The sequence below is a fragment of the Phoca vitulina genome, unplaced genomic scaffold, assembly GCF_004348235.1.
Source record: "Phoca vitulina isolate PV1807 unplaced genomic scaffold, GSC_HSeal_1.0 scaffold2, whole genome shotgun sequence".
Taxonomy (NCBI): domain Eukaryota; kingdom Metazoa; phylum Chordata; class Mammalia; order Carnivora; family Phocidae; genus Phoca; species Phoca vitulina.
In genome coordinates this window covers 73,931,017-73,948,245 of record NW_022589705.1, presented here as the reverse complement: position 1 = coordinate 73,948,245, position 17,229 = coordinate 73,931,017, and the positions used below count along the sequence as shown (strand labels likewise).

Below are 17,229 nucleotides of genomic sequence, written 5' to 3'. Positions count from 1 at the left end.
TGGTTTCGTGACACTAATATTATTTGATAAACCTCAATCTGAGTATTACTCTGGGTTTCTTCAGCTATGTCCCCCAGCCAAAGGCATGATCATGTCTTTAGGAATGTAACAGACTTCTGTTCAAATCCAATCTAGTAATTTAATAGTTGTATAACCTTGGGCAAATTACTTAATTCCTTTGAACTTTCATTTCCTCATCTATAAAATGAGGGTAATAATTATGTACTGCAAGATTGTTGTGAGAATGAAATGAGATAATGTATATGAGGAGTCTTATTGTGGAGACTAATGCTTTGTAGATATTCAACAAATGTTTCTTCTTCCCTCCCAGTTAGTAATTCATAATTGAAGCAACTGTTGCATTTATGAGCTGATGCTGGAAGAGACTATGTAACTAACTGTGTATACAAATTGAATTTCATGGAAAAGATCAACCTGGTAGTTAGGAACCTCCTAGGGACTTTTGGGGGGGCGGTGATTTTAGCTTTTGCAGATTTGAAGACTTAGCTCAGGATTGTAGAAAATTAATTCTCACTAAGCACAGTTTGAAGACACGAGTGTATAAATCAAAATGTCACATAGATCTTTTCTGTTAACTAGAATATTTTCTTGTCTACTGTCTAGCAAACCCCTTTTCAGGTGTCACGGTACCTTGGAAACCCAATTAATAATAAGCCGCTTGCTGAGCATAGAATTGGAGCAAAGGGAGTTGATAGTCTTGTGGGATATTTTATCCAGGCTGTTTTAGAACTTAGAGAAGCATTTCAGCTTTATTGAAGCACACCACTCTAGTGCTTTGTGCCCTCCTCACTTGAATAATCACTGACATATTCTTAGTCTTGCTGTGCTCTGTCCTCACCCCATTTTGGTTTCTGACAATAATAACTTAGAAATATAGTTAGTCAGATTACCATTTATTTTGGCTATATTAATGATAACTTTTATTTTTACAGGGCTTTATAGTTTGGAAGGTGCTTTCATAGCTCTTAGCTCATTTGATCTTCTGTGAGGTAGGCAAGGTAGCATTAGCCCCATTTTACAGATGAGTAAAGAGATTCAGAGAGCTGAAGTGACTTCAAGATCTCAAGGCTGAGTGGTGAAATGCAGATGAGTCTGGGTCATCTGAGCCCTAGTCTATTGCCCTCTTCTTCATTTAAGGCTGACTTCTTCCAATCGGTGTTGAGTAATATTTGTTTCCTTTTTGGAAGATGTAATTTTCTGACTTTGTCACCAACTTTTGGAGATATGCCCATTATAAAGCCCAGGACCTTTGAGCACTGACTATAACATTTCATGCAAGTACAATCATAATAGCTAACATTTATTGAGCACTTACTATTATGAGGCACTGTGTTAAGCTTTATGTATACATTATCTCATGGGATCTTCACAATTGCTTTATGAAATAGATGCTATTATTATCACACCTCCCATCTTTTATAGATGAGGAAACTGAGGCACGCAGTGACTAAGAAACTGGGCCAAGGTCATGCAGTTAAGGAGTGCTAAAACCAGGATTGAAACCTACACAGTTTGGTTCTGCCTTAGCCACCTTGCTTTATTTCTTTAAGTAGTTTGCTGAATTCAAAGAAACCAGCTTTTGGAAAATTTTAGATTATATTTTTCTAAATAAATCTCCTAAACTTACACAAAGAAGTGACCACTCACCTTCTAACTTTTCTTTCATATTACCAAAGAACAGGCACACACTACTTACATTTCTCCATCAATCCCACTTCTTTAATTTCCTCTGCCTCTGTCCCTTTGGCATCAAGTCTTCAGAGAGGTATAGATACCTTAGGATTGTGAAGTATGTTGGGGAAGAAAAAGCACTGGGCTGGAAATTAGGAAACCTAAATTCTAGTCACAATTTAAAATCAAGTCCTATGTCCTTGGGCAAGTCATTTGCTCCAAATTTCTGTTTCTGAATTTCTATCATAAAGCTGGATTTATGATACAATGATTGTTTAAATGTACCTTAGACTGTGCAGGGCTAACTTGTCCATATGATTTGATGGGGTTAACTCAGTACGCCTATCACCTCTGATATTATTTATTATTTACCTCTTACCTTGTTTTTAAATGTCTTACCACACCCAGAGTAGATCCCTTGTACACCAGAAGTGGAACTCAATTCCAAGCAGTCATATTTTTGGTATAAATTATGTGCTTTTGCTTAAGTGAAAAATAAGAGTCAATTCTTGGGTTTTAGGAATGACTGGGTTTCTGTTTGGTCTCTATCTGGGGCTGCTACAAAGATGACTGACACAGGCATACCCTGGGGATATTGTAGGTTCAGTTCCAGACCATCACAATAGAGTGAATATCACCATAAAGAAAGTCCAATGAATTTTTTGGTTTCTCAGTACATAGAAAAGTTATGTTTACTCGATACTGTAGTCTAAGTGTGCAATAGCATTAAGTCTAAAAAATGTGCATACCTTAATTTTTTTTTAAAGATTTTATTTATTTATTTGAGAGAGAGAGAGAGCACATGAGAAGGGGGGAGGGTCAGAGGGAGAAGCAGACTCCCTGCTGAGCAGGGAGCCCGATGCGGGACTCGATCCTGGGACTCCAGGATCATGACCTGAACCGAAGGCAGTCGCTTAACCAACTGAGCCACCCAGGCGCCCTGTACATACCTTAATTAAAAAATACTTTATTGCTAAAAAGTGCTAACCATCATCTGAGCTCTCAGGGAGTCATCATCTTTTTGCTGGCGGGGGCTCTCACTTTGATGTTGATGGCTGCTGACAGATCAGGGTGATGTTGCTTAAGTTTGAGGTGGCTGTGGCAACTTCTTAAAATGAGACAATGATGAAGTTTGCCACATCAATTGACTCTTCCTTTCATGAATGATTTCTCTGTAGTATGCAGTGATGTTTGATAGCATTTTACCCACAGTAGAACTTCTTTCAGAATTGGAGTCTATCCCCTCAAACCCTGTCACTGCTTTATCAACTGAGTTTGTATATTCTAGATCCTTTGTGCTCAGTTCAACAATCTTCACAGCATCTTCACCAGGAATAGATTCCGTCTCAAGAAACTGCTTTCTTTGCTCATCCAAAGAAGCAACTCCTCATCCCTTAAAGTTTTATCATGAGATTGCAGCCATTCAGTCCCATCTTCAGGCTCCGCTTCTAATTCCAGTTCTCTGGCTGTTTCCACCACACCTGCAGCTACTTCCTCCACTGAAGTCTTGAACCCCTCCCAGTCATCCAGGAGGGTGGGAATCAGCTTCTTCCAAACTCCTGTTTGTGTTGATATTTTGAGCACTTCCCCTGAATCTTGAATTTTCCTAATGGCATCTAGAACGGTGACTCCTTTCCAGAAGGTTTTCTCTTTGCTCAGATCTATCAGAGGAATCACTCTCTCTGACAGCTATAGCTTTACAAAATGTGTTTCTCAAATAATAAGTCTTGAAAGTCGAAATTACTCCTTGGTTTATGGGCTGCAGAATGGATGTTGTGTTAGCAGGCATGAAAACACCACTAATCTCGTTGTACACCTCTGTCGGAGCCTGTGGGTGACCAGGTGCATTGTTCATGGACAGTAATATTTTGGAAGGAAGCTTTTTTCCTGAGCAGTATGTCTCAACAGTGGGCTCAAAGTATTCAATAAACCATGTTATAAACAGATGTGCTGTCATCCAGGCTTTGTTATTTCATTTATAGAGCACAGGCAGAATAGATTTAGCATAATTCTTAAGGACCCTAGGATTTTCAGAATGAACATTGGCTTGAACTTAAAGTCACCAGCTGCATTAGCCATTAACAAGAATTGGTCCGTCCTTTGATGCTTTGAAGCCAGGCATTGACTTCTCTCCAGCTATGAAAGTCCTAGATGATCTCTTCTTCAGATATAAGGCTGTTTCAACCACATTGAAAATCTGTAGCCAGATTTTAATTATCTTTAATTATCTTAACTAGACCTCTTGGAGAACTGGCTGCAGCTTCTGTATCAGCACTTGCTGCTTTGCCTTGCACTTTTATGTCCTGGAGAGGGCTTCTTTCCTTAAACCTCATGAACCAACCTCTTCTAGCTTCAAACTTTTCTCTTTCTTTCTTTCTTTCTTTTTTTTTTTTTTTTTTGAGAGAGAGAGCGTGTGCGAGAGAACACAAGCAGGGGTGAGGGGGCAGGGAGAGAGGGATAGAAAGAATTTCAAGCAGGCTCCGTGCTCAGCTCAGTACGGAGCCCAATGGGGCAGGAGGTGGGAAGGTTCCAATCTCAGGACCCCGAGATCATGACCTGAACTGAAATCAAGAGTCAGATGCTCAACCGACTGAGCCACCCAGGTCCCCCTAGCTTCAAACTTTTCTTCTGCAGCTTCCTCACTTCTCTCAGCCTTCATAGAATTGAAGAGAATGAGGTCTTGCTCTGGGTTAGGCTTTGACTTAAGGGAATTTTATGACTCATTTGATCTCTCCAGACCACTAAGACTTTCTCCATATTAGCAATATGGTTGTTTTGCTTTCTTCTCATTTGTGTGTTGGCTATAAAGCACTCCTAACTTCCTTCAAGAACTTTTCCATTGCATTCACAACTTGGCTGACTCTTTGGCCCAAGAGGCCTACTTTCCACCTGTCTTGGCTTTTGACATGCCTTCCTCATTAAGCTTAATCATTGCTAGCTTTCGATTGAAAGTGAGACACATGTGACTTCCTTTCACTTGAACACTTAAAGGTAGGGTTATTAACTGGCCTAATTTCAGTGTTGTAGTGTCTCAGGGAATAGGGATGCTCAAGGAGAGGAAGAGAGACAGGGGACTGGCCAGCCAGTGGGGCAGTCAGAACGCACAACATTTATGGATTAAGTTTGTTGTCTCATATGGCTGCAGTTCGTGGCACCCCAAAACAATTACAATAGCAACTCAAAGATCACAAATATAATAATAATGAAAATGTTTCAGATATCGTGAGAGTTACCTAAAGGTGACACAGAGACGTGAAATGAGCAAATGCTGTTTGAAAAATAACACCGGTTGCTCAATGCAGAGTTGCCACAAACCTTCAATTTGTAAAAAATGCAGTATCTGCAAAGCACAATAAAGCAAAATGCAATTAAATGAGGTATGCCTGTATTGTTCAGTTCAACATTTATTGAATTCCTACAATGTGCTAGTCCTTGAATGAGGTATTGAGGAGATAACAATGAAACGGAGGTCCATTTCTTCTAAGAATTTACAGTCTACTGGATCAGACAATAACTAAATATTGTTTCTATGTGCTTGTGCTAAGTGCTCCCTTATACAGAGGGTCTTGGGTACACCAAGGATGCATCTTCCAGTCTGGGAGATTCCAGAAAGGAAGTCACACCTAACCTGAGTTTTGAAGGATGAGTAGAATTTAGGGAAAGATTAAACAATGAATTTAATATGTGAGATTTTCAATAACTTTAAGAATTAGTATATGGAGATCTGTCAACACATGTCTCATTAAAGTGTTTGCTTTGATTTTCCTAAGTGATGTTGGACTAGAATAGCTTCTTGCTTCAAAGTTTTCTCTCCTTAGTGAACTGTCTTTGTTCTTGGCAAAATGCTGTAGCAATAAGAACCTGTTGTAACTTTCCACTGTAATCACAGCCCACTTTACTCAACACCTATTCATAGCAGAAAAGATGTTTATTTTTTAGGCCAGTATCTACTTGACATTATCATCAGAAGGAAGTAAGGTTTTCTAGAGTCAAATATTTCCCAGTCTGTGTTTCCTCAATCCTTATCTCCTGAATATTGGTAGATATTTGATTCTAAAAAGAGAGAGTTTAGGGGAAAAAATAAGTTGGGTTAAATGATTAGTTAAATAGATTTATTTATTATAAAACTCATTAGAGAATTTAATACAATAATGTACATTGGAATTTTGAGAAGGGGAGAGAATACGCAGTTTCTTTAGCTTATTGATCCTTCCTTTTGTGGAATATTTTATGAACCCTCAGTGGAATAATTTGGAATGACTGCTCTGTCTAGACCAGGGTTTCTCACCCTCAACACTGTTGATATTTTGGATAGATACTTCTTTGTTGTGGGGGGCTTTCCTGTGTACTGTAGGATGTTTAGATGTATCCCTAGCCCCTAACCACCATATGTCAATAGCACCCTCTGAGTGGTGACAACCAAAATTGTCTCCAGACATTTGTCAGATCCTGGGGAACAATATCTCCCCCAGGTTGAGAACCACTGGTCTAGACTGTAAGTTCTTTTAAGGCAGAAGCTCTTTTTCCTGAATCTATAGAGCAGGTTAGACATGTAATAAGTGAATAAATGTTGAATAAATAAACAAGACATTATGATCAAGAAATGTCACATTGGGGACGCCTGGGTGGCTCAGTTGTTAAGCATCTGCCTTCGGCTCAGGTCATGATCCCAGCGTCCTGGGATCGAGCCCCGCATTGGGATCCCTGCTCCGCTGGGAGTCTGCTTCTCCCTCTCCCACTCCCCCTGCTTGTGTTCCCTCTCTCACTGTGTCTCTCTCTGTCAAATAAATAAAATCTTAAAAAAAAAAAAAAACCCACAGAAATGTCACATTGTCCAGATTCTACAAACATTAGGTTATAAACGATAAAGTCTAGCATTATTGGTATTGTTTCACTATCTAAATTAGCAAGTAAATTAATAAATGTAGCTGCTGTTAATCTCCTCCTGTCTGTACAAATTTTAATAATGTAGGCTAGTTTGTGAAGGATTAATGGATCTTCTCCAGCCTGAGCATGGTGATAGTCCCTAGAGCTTAGAGATGGTTTTATTTTAAAATGCATATAATTTTGGGGTGCCTGGCTGGCTCCATCAGTGTAGCATGAGACTCTTGATCTCAGGGTTGTAAGTTTGAGCCCCACATTGGGTGTAGAGATTACTTAAAAATAAAATCTTTTTTAAAAATGCATATAAATTTGTAAGCCTAGCTATAGATCTACTGATGCTCATAAGAGGTTTTCTACAGTAGCTTATATCTGAGAGGAGTTCATCATACTGTCTATATAATTTTAATGTCCCCCAGATTCAAAAGGATAGCCACATGGCAAAATATTTAGAAATCTAGAAAACCTTAGGTTAAAAGATATCACAAACTCTTTATATCAGAATATGTTCAGTGAATAATAAGATCTCAATAATTATATCTGTTGTTGTTATCATCATCATGATCATGAAGGGAATATTATCCTTTATGACCAAATAGTACATCAGATGTCTTTCAATCTCTTCAGGACCTCCAACCAGCCTGTTTCAGCCACCTCGTCGTCCTGGCCTTGGAACTGTTGGAAAACCAATTCGACTGTTAGCCAATCATTTTCAGGTTCAGATTCCTAAAATAGATGTGTATCACTATGATGTGGATATTAAACCAGAAAAGCGGCCTCGGAGAGTCAACAGGTAAGGATTAGAAAAAGTAGACTTCTATATATTTAAATGCATATAACTTATTTATTATGTATCATATTGTTCTCTAAATTCTTTCAACATGTAGGCTTTGTTTTCTCTCTAACATGGTAAGTTTCTTGATAGCAGCTTTGTTGTCTCATACTTGGTTATCCTCCACAGATTCTAGCAGAGTGCTGGATACATCATTGTTCAATAAGTAAATACTTATCAAATGAAGAATAAAGTCACTCTTATTGTCCAATGGTAGCAGAAATTTAAATAATAAAATAAATAAGTAAAAATAAGTGAAGTGTTAGTATCTGTGGGAAATTAGAACTATCTGAAAATTCAGGGGCATCTGGCTGGCTCAGTTCGTAGAGCATGTAACTCTTGATCTCGTTGTTCTGAGTTTGAGCCCCATGTTGGATGTAGAGATTACTTAAAAATAAAATTTAGAAAAAAATTATCTGTAAGTTCAAATTTTATTATTAAGTATTAGTATTGGACATGAGAAAAATATAAGTATAAAGGCAGAAAAATCATCTTGGAATATTGAAAAAAGTAAGCTCAGAGAGAAGCTCTGTTTAATTCTAACATTATCCAAGAGGGGTCTAGATGAGATGATTTAAGCCTTGTGGTCTGTGTGGCAGGAATTTACCAAGTGTGAAGACATAGTCCTGTAGTAGATATTTTTACAATGCTAAGAACACCTACTTACCTTTTCTCTGTTTTTATGCCATGATAGTTAAGCAGTCCTTAATATTAAGATTCTTGCTTTTCTTTTTTTTTTAATGAGAGCAGTTATTTTTTAAAGATTTTATTTATTTATTTGACAGAGAGATAGAGAGCACAAGTAGGCAGAACATCAGGCAGAGGGAGAGGGAGAAGCAGGCTCTCCGCTGAGCAGGGAGCCCGACGTTAGGCTTGATCCCAGGACCCTGGGATCATGACCTGAGCCAAAGGCAGCCACTTAACTGACTGAGCCACCCAGGCGCCCCAGATTCTTGTTTTTCTTAGAATGCCTGTGCTGTCAAGTACAATATTTTATGCTGCTTGATTTTTGTTTCTCATTATAGATCAATAATACGGCTTTCTGATACAGTTTAATCTCATGCAAGCCCATGATTGCTTGGCTATTGTATAACTGAGATCAATTGTAATAGAAATGGTGTTAATGGTTAACATTAATCCATTCAATGAATATTTTATTGAGTGCTTCCTATGTACCAGGTATTGTTCTATGCCCTGAGAATACAATATGAACAAAAAAGGCAAAAGTTTCTACCCTTGAGGAGCTTATATTCTAATAGGGGAGAAGACCAAAAATAAATGAATAAGCAAACAAAACATATTACATGTTAGTTGGTGATAAGTGCTATGAAGAAAAATAAATAAGGGAAAGAAGATAGAGAATGGGGGTGAGGGGAGCCACTGAGATATTTTTAATAATTTTTGGAGGTAGTGTCAGCAAGATGTGTTGATGGATGGAACATGGGGTATGAAGGAAGAAATGAGTCATGATCGATCCCAGGGTTTTTGTCCCATGCAAATAGAAAAATGGATTTGCCATTTATTGGGATGGGGAAAACTATGGGAGAAGTCAACAGGGCTGGCAGATCAGGAGATCTGTTTTGGACACATTAGGGCTGAGAGGTCTATTAGACATCCTAGTAGAGATGTTGAGTCGGGGGGGAGTTGAACAGATGAGGTTGGATTCAGGGGAGTGGTCCACGCTAGAGACAAACATTTGAGAGTCATCACCATATTGGTGGTAAAACCATGAGCTGGGTAAGATTATATGGGAAGTGAATGTGGTTAGAGAAAAGAAGACTCCAGGACTGAGTCCTGGGGTACCCCAATATTTTAAAATTGGGGAGGTGAGGATTATTAGCCAGGAGACTGGCATGGAGAGGCCACTGGGATAGGCAAAAACCAGGACTGAGCGAGGAGGCAAGGGAAGATGTGTTAAGTTGGAAGAATTTATCATTTAATGTTCAAAGAGCACTGAATTTAGGATTGTGGAGCCCTCTGGGGACCTTGGTAAGAGTAGTTTTGATGCAGGGAAGGTGGAGAAGGTTTAAGAGAGATAGGAGAAGAGCAATTAGAGACAACTCCTTTAAGGGATTTTGACACAAAGGGGAACAGAGAAGTGGGAGGTTCAAATGAAGAGGAAGTCGGGTCAGGGAAGTTTAATTTTTTTGAAGATGAGAGAAACTATAGCATATCTGTATGCTGAAAGAAATAATCTAATAAAGAGGAAAAATTTGATAATCCGGGAAAAAGGAAAATTCTTGGAGTCATATCCGTGAACACACCAGAGTAAGTAGGCTTGTTGTGTGACAAGCACTGTTCTAAATATTCTGTGTGTATTTATTCACTTAATACAACAAACTTTTGTAGTAGGTATTATGATTATTATAATTTTACAAATGAAAAGAAACAGATAGTGGAAGATTCAGTAACTTGTCCAAGCTCTGCCACTTAATCACTCTGTGACCAAGGGCAGATCACTTGCCTATTCTGAATTTTTTTTCTTCTTTTTACTATGGAAACAGTAATCATCAGCCTATTTGTCTCACAAAGATTAAGTGAGAATAGATGTGAAAATATCTCTTCACTATAAAACTATGTATGGTTATAATTTAAGAATATAAGATGAGAAATTATCCTTCCAATATGAAAATGTATTATTCTTAAGATAGTTTTTTTTTAAATTGGTAACATATGATACTACACTTTTCCATCAATTTTTTCAGTTGTGTGATTTGGTTTATAAATGTGTATCTTTTTCATAGATTTTATTTGCAGAATATTAATGCCTTAGCTAGTTGTGATATATTTTGGCTTTTAAGATACAGTTCCTGCATGTAGCACTCACTAAACATTGGTAAGATACAGTTTTCTATTAACTCTAGCATTCCAAAATCTCACAGACTCAGATCTGTCCATCTTAAACCATATACTCTAGTTATCCTGCAACTGCCTTTACTTCAGAGCCTGCATACGGTGTAGTCTGGCATATAGACAAGAACACTTAGGTAAAACTGTGCATGCTTGATTGAGGGAAAGGGCTTTCATTCCAAAGAAGAAACTACATTGGTAATCTTTATGGAATGACAATATTTTACATTTCCTTCTCTACACTGCTCAGGAGCACTTCGGAATAAAACAAGACAGTATGAAAAATAATAAATTACCAGCATTAGGCAAAGGGGTTGACTTACTCCTTTGTGTATGATGCAACTTGGATTTATTGGCCCTCACATTTCTGAATTTCTGCCTACTCTCTTTTCTGAAACCATGATACTTGAATGAGGATGTTTATTTGCTAACAAATTTATCATGGTTCAATTATGAATATTCATGCCAAACTTAGATACCTAAAATAGGTTATTCTGGTAAGGCTATATTGGTCATGGGAGAAGACCGTGAAAGGCAAGAGTTTGAGAGGATGCCGTAAGTGTTATGCTCTCTTTTTATTCCCTGCTTTTCTTATCATCTCGTAGCTGCTTTTGTTCTCTCGTTGCTACCTTTCTTTAGTTGACTGTTGTTAACTATTTTTTTAATTACTGAAGTCAATTTTAACTATAACTCTTACTTTTTCCAAGTAGTTTTGAACTCAGTTTAGGTGAGTAAGGTATGGTGATAGTTTTCTTACTGCTCACCATTTCTCAAAGCTAACTGCCACTCTCTCTGTTAAGAGAGGTAGTAGATACAATGGTGCGGCACTTCAAGATGCAAATATTTGGTGACCGGCAGCCTGGCTATGATGGCAAAAGAAACATGTACACAGCACATCCACTGCCAATTGGACGGGATAGGGTAAGTGTTAACAGCCAGAAGTGCATATTAGACTTAGGTCACTTACATAGGACAGAAATGTTTCCCCTTCCAATAGCAACTTGATTCTTAGAGTTGTTTCACATAGTGATGATAGATTTGTTACTGTGTCCATATTCTCTTGTCCTGTAGTTAATCAACAGTTGAAGATGAGATTAGCATTAGAATTTAGGTTGATTGTGATTATTAGAATTAGATTAGATTAGTTTGATTACATATATTCTGGTTTTCACATTGCTAATGTACTTGCTATGTGAATCTGAAAAATGGAGTTTTTATAGGTTATAGAAAATTATCTAACACCCACTTGTGGAAATATTCATAATACCACAATAACTTTTTCTTTTACAAGTTTAGTTTTTAAATTAGAAAAGCAATATGTAAACATATACTCCTTATAAACTTACTTAGACATCTAGAAATACTGTGATTTCCTGCCTCCCTACCTGCCTGCATCCCCCAATCCCATTTTCCTTTTTAGAGGAAACTACTCTAATAGTTTGGTATGTATCCTTTCAGATATTTTTATGTGCATTAGCTATTTATGCATACACCTATGTATATTCTTACTTGTTTGCACATCATTCTAGGATTTGCTTTTTCATTTAACAATGTGTCTGGGAGATCTTTCCATTTCTGTACATTTACATATAACTTATTATTTACTTAATTCAAATTCTTTTTTATTTGTGGTAAAATATGCATAACATAAAATTTACTATTTTAACCATTTTTAAGTGTACAATTCCGTGGCATTTAGTGTATTCACGTTGTTGTGCAATCATAACCACTATCGATCTCCAAAATTTTTTTATCATCCCAAACTGAAAGTACATAGCCACTAAGCATTAAGTTCTCCCGTCCCCTTCCCCCAGTTCCTGGTATCCACTATTCTACCTTAGGTCTTGGGGAACCTGGGTGGCTCGGTTTGTTAAGCATCTGACTCTTGATTTCGGCTCAGGTCATGATCTCAGGGTTGTGAGATCGAGCCCTGTGTTGAGCTCCGTACTGTGCGTGGGGCCTGGTTAAGATTCTCTCTCTCTCTCTCGCTCTTCTTCTGCCCCTCCCTCTTTCTGTCCCTATGAATTTGACTATTCTAAGTACTTCATATAAGTGGAATCATACAATATTTGTCCCTTTGTGTCTGGCTTATTTCACTTAGCATGATGTTTTCAAGGTTCATCCATGTTGAAACATAGACCTTTATTTTCAAACTATTACATAATAGTTAATATTATATTATTCCCTCTTGATGGACACTTAGGTTGTTTCCAATGCTTTACAATTACAGAAAGTCTTAAAAATAAATATGCTTATGCATATACTATGTTGAATATTCCTGGGATCTTTCTTTCATACTCTGTAAATATATATGTGTAACTATGATTTTTTTTTTTCCTTAGGTTGATATGGAAGTGACCCTTCCAGGTGAGGGTAAAGACCAAACCTTCAAAGTGTCTGTTCAGTGGGTATCAGTTGTGAGCCTTCAGTTGCTTTTAGAAGCTTTGGCTGGGCACTTGAATGAAGTCCCAGATGACTCAGTACAAGCACTTGATGTAATCACAAGACACCTTCCCTCCATGAGGTTAGTACCTTCGTTTGAGTTCGTTCCCACAAGTGTCAGATTTTTTTGGTAGGTCGCACTGGAGCCATTGAAAAGTTTCTGCGTAAGTCACAGTTTAAACTTGGTTTCAAGTTTGTTTATAAAGTTGAGAATAAAACGAAAGACCTTTTGAGTTTTTGATGGTGAAACATGCAAACTCATTTCTTCAGGTACACTCCGGTGGGTCGTTCTTTTTTCTCACCTCCTGAAGGTTACTACCACCCTCTGGGAGGGGGCAGAGAGGTTTGGTTTGGCTTTCATCAGTCCGTGAGACCTGCTATGTGGAATATGATGCTCAATATTGACGGTACGCTAGAATGCTCCTTTCACTCTTTACTCTTTTGGCTAGTTTTTTTAGTGCTTCCCCTTTCTCTGAACTGAAGCTAAGTATCCGTCCTCTCTGTTTGTTAGTGTCTGCAACTGCTTTCTACCGGGCTCAGCCTATCATTGAGTTCATGTGTGAGGTTTTAGACATTCAGAACATCAATGAACAGACCAAACCGCTAACAGATTCCCAGCGTGTCAAGTTTACCAAAGAAATCAGAGGTAGGTATTTGCATTACCGTAGTCTCAGCAAGGCAGCTCAGCGTAGTGCAGGGAGCAGGGTCTTGGAGTCAGACACACCTGGGCTTCCATCCCATCCCAGCCAGTTCTATCAGTGGGACCTTGGGCTAGTTACTTACTCATCATGAGTCTTAATTTATTCATCTCTAAGGTAAAGAAAATAATGTGTATCTTTAAGTTTGTTGTGAGAATTAAAATGCAATTAGATGTATAAAGCTTCTTGTCCCATAGCTGGCACCCCTCAGGCATGCTTACCCTTTACCCACTTAAAAACTTCCATTTTAGGGGCGCCTGGGTGGCTCAGATGGTTAAGCGTCTGCCTTCGGCTCAGGTCATGATCCCGGGGTCCTGGGATCGAGCCCCGCATCAGGCTCCCTGCTCGGCGGGGAGCCTGCTTCTCCCTCTCCCTCTACTGTTCCCCCTGCTTGTGCTCTCTCACTCTATCAAATAAATAAATAAAATCTTTAAAAAAAATAAAAAATAAATTTAAAAACTTTCATTTTATCTTATTTATGTATTTTATTATTTTTTTTTAAAACTTACCTTTTAATAAAGTAACACAAGTTTATTCTCCTTTGGAATTTCTTTTCTTCTTGTTATTAGCTGTCTTCTCTCACTACAACACAAGCTTCATTAGGGCTATCTCTAGACCCAATAATAAATACCAGAATTGTTGGGGTTTAGTAGATATTTATTGAACAAATTAATAAATTTATGTAGGTTGCACATTTTAAGTCATCTGGGTTCTAAGTTTTTCTTCTTAGCTGAGACTTTTTGCCTATACATGATGAACTTGTTCTCATATCCTTGCAACCTTAGTCCTGTACAATGCTGAAGTTCTGAAGACATTTGAACCTGTTTTTGTCACTATGATTTTAATTAATACCTGATGTTTTGACTTTTTTTTTTTTTTTTAACTTCAGGTCTTAAAGTTGAGGTGACCCACTGTGGACAGATGAAACGAAAATATCGAGTTTGTAATGTGACTAGACGGCCAGCCAGTCATCAAACGTATGTTAACCACGTTGAAAATGATACTGTTACATTTTTGGTAACAGAAGAAGCTGCTATGATTTGAGAAAATGGTATCCCATATTGCAAGTTTCAAAATCACTGAGATCATCCGTTTTAAGCCCCAGAGCTTTAAAAAGTGTTTTAAAAATTTTTGATAGAGACATTTAAAAAACATATTTCTTGCCTTTGATTCATTTCACCTCTTAAACAAAGGATGCCAAACACAGATCAACTTTTATATAACAATGCAGAGTCATCATTATAAGCATCATTTATTATACTGTTATAATTCTCAATGCATGTCCCAAAGGATCTGTTAAGTCCTATAAGTCATATAAGGCTGTCATGAGAAGATATTGCTTTGTGTTTTGTTTGGCTTTTTCTCTTTTTTGTAGCTGGCTGCCACTTCTTCCAGCTATCAGTATGTACGGCATGTCTCTAGCAGCTACTCATTTCCATTTTCCAATCTTATTTTTCTAATCACCCGACTTCTAATCCACTGTGAACTACGCAAAATGAGAAAATATATATGAAAGTATATATTTACTATATATGTAAGTTTTGTTCTTGTAATCAAGATTAAACTGATGTCTGACATAAATAAATATTGGCTCCTCCAAGTAAAGGGCATGAACTTAAATATATAAACTTTACATTATTTTGGTTAGTCAGAAGCCTTTTGTTTGTTTATATTCTAGTCTGACTTTGTTTTAGTTCCACGGTTCTCAATTTTTAAACTTTAGTGTACATCAAAATCATCAGGAAAGCTTTGTTCTAGATAGTAGAAGTTTTTGGGTGACCTCTGGATAAATGTGGTATAGTAATTCAGTATGATTTGAATAAATTCTTCAGTATGAACCCATATGCACCTGATGTAAATTTCTTAAGAGTTATAAAGTGATATTCCATGTATTCTTCATATTATACTATTGACTTCATTCTCTAGGAGGAAAAACATTACTGAAACCTTATGAAATCACTATTGAGAAGTGTAGCTTTTGTTTCAAGAACTGTATCTTTTTCATTAATTACTTCACATAACCCTGGAAAAATAATTATACTTATAGATTTGTATAATCTTTGCATGAAAATTAAAAGCACGTAGATTTAAATATCACATAGATGATCCTTGCTGCATTGTTATTTTGTGGGGCTGTAACAGTTAAGAAAGCAGGTTAAAGTTATTATTGTACTAAGTATTTAAGATAATTTGCCCACTGAAAGAACCAAAGAAAGAGAATCTCTTAAATCTTGTTCTCCAGTTTATATCAAATATCCTGGCACAGTCTCAGTTTCATGTGTTTGGTCTTGTTGCCTCTAAATCCACATATATTTGTCCTGGTTTGGGGATCTGGAAATGTGGCCCCAATAACTATGTTACACTCATTTTAACAAAAAGTTCCCTTAAGCAGATAAAACTCCTCTGTGGATGATCCCAAGTCCTTATTTGATTTTAATAATTTATAGGAAGCCAGCTAGAGATTATATATGTATCTGTAGGTGTAGATTATATATGTATCTAGTGAGTTTGTATTTTCCCATTCTGCAGCTTCTTCTCGTTTTAACTTCTTTTTAAGTTTTAATTTAATATTTTTCTCATCCTAGCTTCAACAAACATGGAAAATTCCAAGAGTCACTTTTCTCATTAAATACTAAAATGACTTAAGTGAAACTGGTCAAATAAAGATTGACCTTTGTTTTTTAAGTGACTGATCAAGGTAGAAAATGTTAGGCTTTTGTTTGTTTGCTTGTTTAAGAAAAAAAGAACTTGAAGACATTTCTAAAAAGGTATTCTCTCCCATAGTTTTCCTTTACAGCTAGAAAATGGTCAAGCTATGGAATGTACAGTAGCTCAGTATTTTAAGCAGAAGTATAGTCTGCAGCTGAAATACCCCCATCTTCCCTGTCTCCAAGTGGGACAAGAACAAAAACATACGTATTTGCCACTTGAGGTAAGCTAAACTGAATCTTCTTTTGCCAAATCTGCCAATCTCTTGAACGAGTTAAAAAAAAAAAATCATGTTCTAAACTAGTAGTAGAATTTAGTATTAATTTCTAAATTATTTTGGGCAGGGGCACCTGGGTGGCTCAGTCCATTGAGTGTTTGACTCTTGGTTTCAGATCAGGTCATGATCTTGGGTTTGTGGAATCCAGCCCAGCATCAGGCGGGCTCCTGGCTCAGCAGGGAGTCTGCTTCTCTCCCTCTCCCTCTGCCCCTCCCCGCTTTGCATGTTCTTGCTCTCTCTCTCTCAAATGAATAAATAAATCTTTAAAAAAATAAATAAAATATTTTAAGCAGGTAGCTTCCCTAGGTAATAGCATTTTCATGTTTTGGGGAATGGAAGAGGTAAGATACAGTTTAGCAAAGGCTTCCTATATAGAAACCCATTACACAAACAAATTTCTCTTTGCCTCTCTGTAGGTCTGCAATATCGTGGCAGGACAGCGATGTATAAAGAAGCTCACAGACAATCAGACTTCCACAATGATCAAAGCTACAGCAAGATCGGCTCCCGACAGACAGGAAGAAATCAGTAGACTGGTCAGTAAGGCATGGTCTTCACGATACGCTATAGCTTTCAGATGAGAAAACAAGACAATAGAAAACTCCTGGTAGGACACAGTTACTCTTTGGTTTTTATATGCGCAGGCTTTCCTGTTCTTTAGGTGAAGAGTAACAGCATGGTGGGTGGACCGGATCCCTACCTTAAAGAATTTGGTATTGTTGTCCACAGTGAAATGACAGAGCTCACAGGCAGGGTACTTCCGGCACCGATGCTGCAATATGGAGGCCGGGTAAGCTTTTTCTCTCATTCAGCAAAAGCTCCTTCCAACAACCAGTCAACAAGAGAAT

At 37.6% G+C, this 17,229-nt stretch overlaps 1 protein-coding gene across 3 annotated transcripts in view; it reads left to right on the top strand.

Annotated features, from left to right (window-relative positions):
- The window catches only part of LOC116621918 (protein argonaute-4), a 37,081-nt gene that overhangs the window by 1,238 nt on the left and 18,614 nt on the right, over positions 1 to 17,229 (top strand). For 2 of the 3 annotated variants that reach the window (XM_032387946.1, XM_032387938.1), the window contains exons 2-10: positions 7,201 to 7,366; positions 11,056 to 11,176; positions 12,598 to 12,779; positions 12,968 to 13,104; positions 13,209 to 13,343; positions 14,285 to 14,372; positions 16,180 to 16,327; positions 16,798 to 16,917; positions 17,043 to 17,171. In XM_032387946.1, coding sequence (XP_032243837.1) covers positions 7,201 to 7,366; positions 11,056 to 11,176; positions 12,598 to 12,779; positions 12,968 to 13,104; positions 13,209 to 13,343; positions 14,285 to 14,372; positions 16,180 to 16,327; positions 16,798 to 16,917; positions 17,043 to 17,171 — 1,226 coding nt within the window. Of the gene's footprint in view, positions 1 to 7,200; positions 7,367 to 11,055; positions 11,177 to 12,597; positions 12,780 to 12,967; positions 13,105 to 13,208; positions 13,344 to 14,284; positions 14,373 to 16,179; positions 16,328 to 16,797; positions 16,918 to 17,042; positions 17,172 to 17,229 lie in introns of those variants that run through there. The other variant, XM_032387956.1, reaches the window with a different exon arrangement.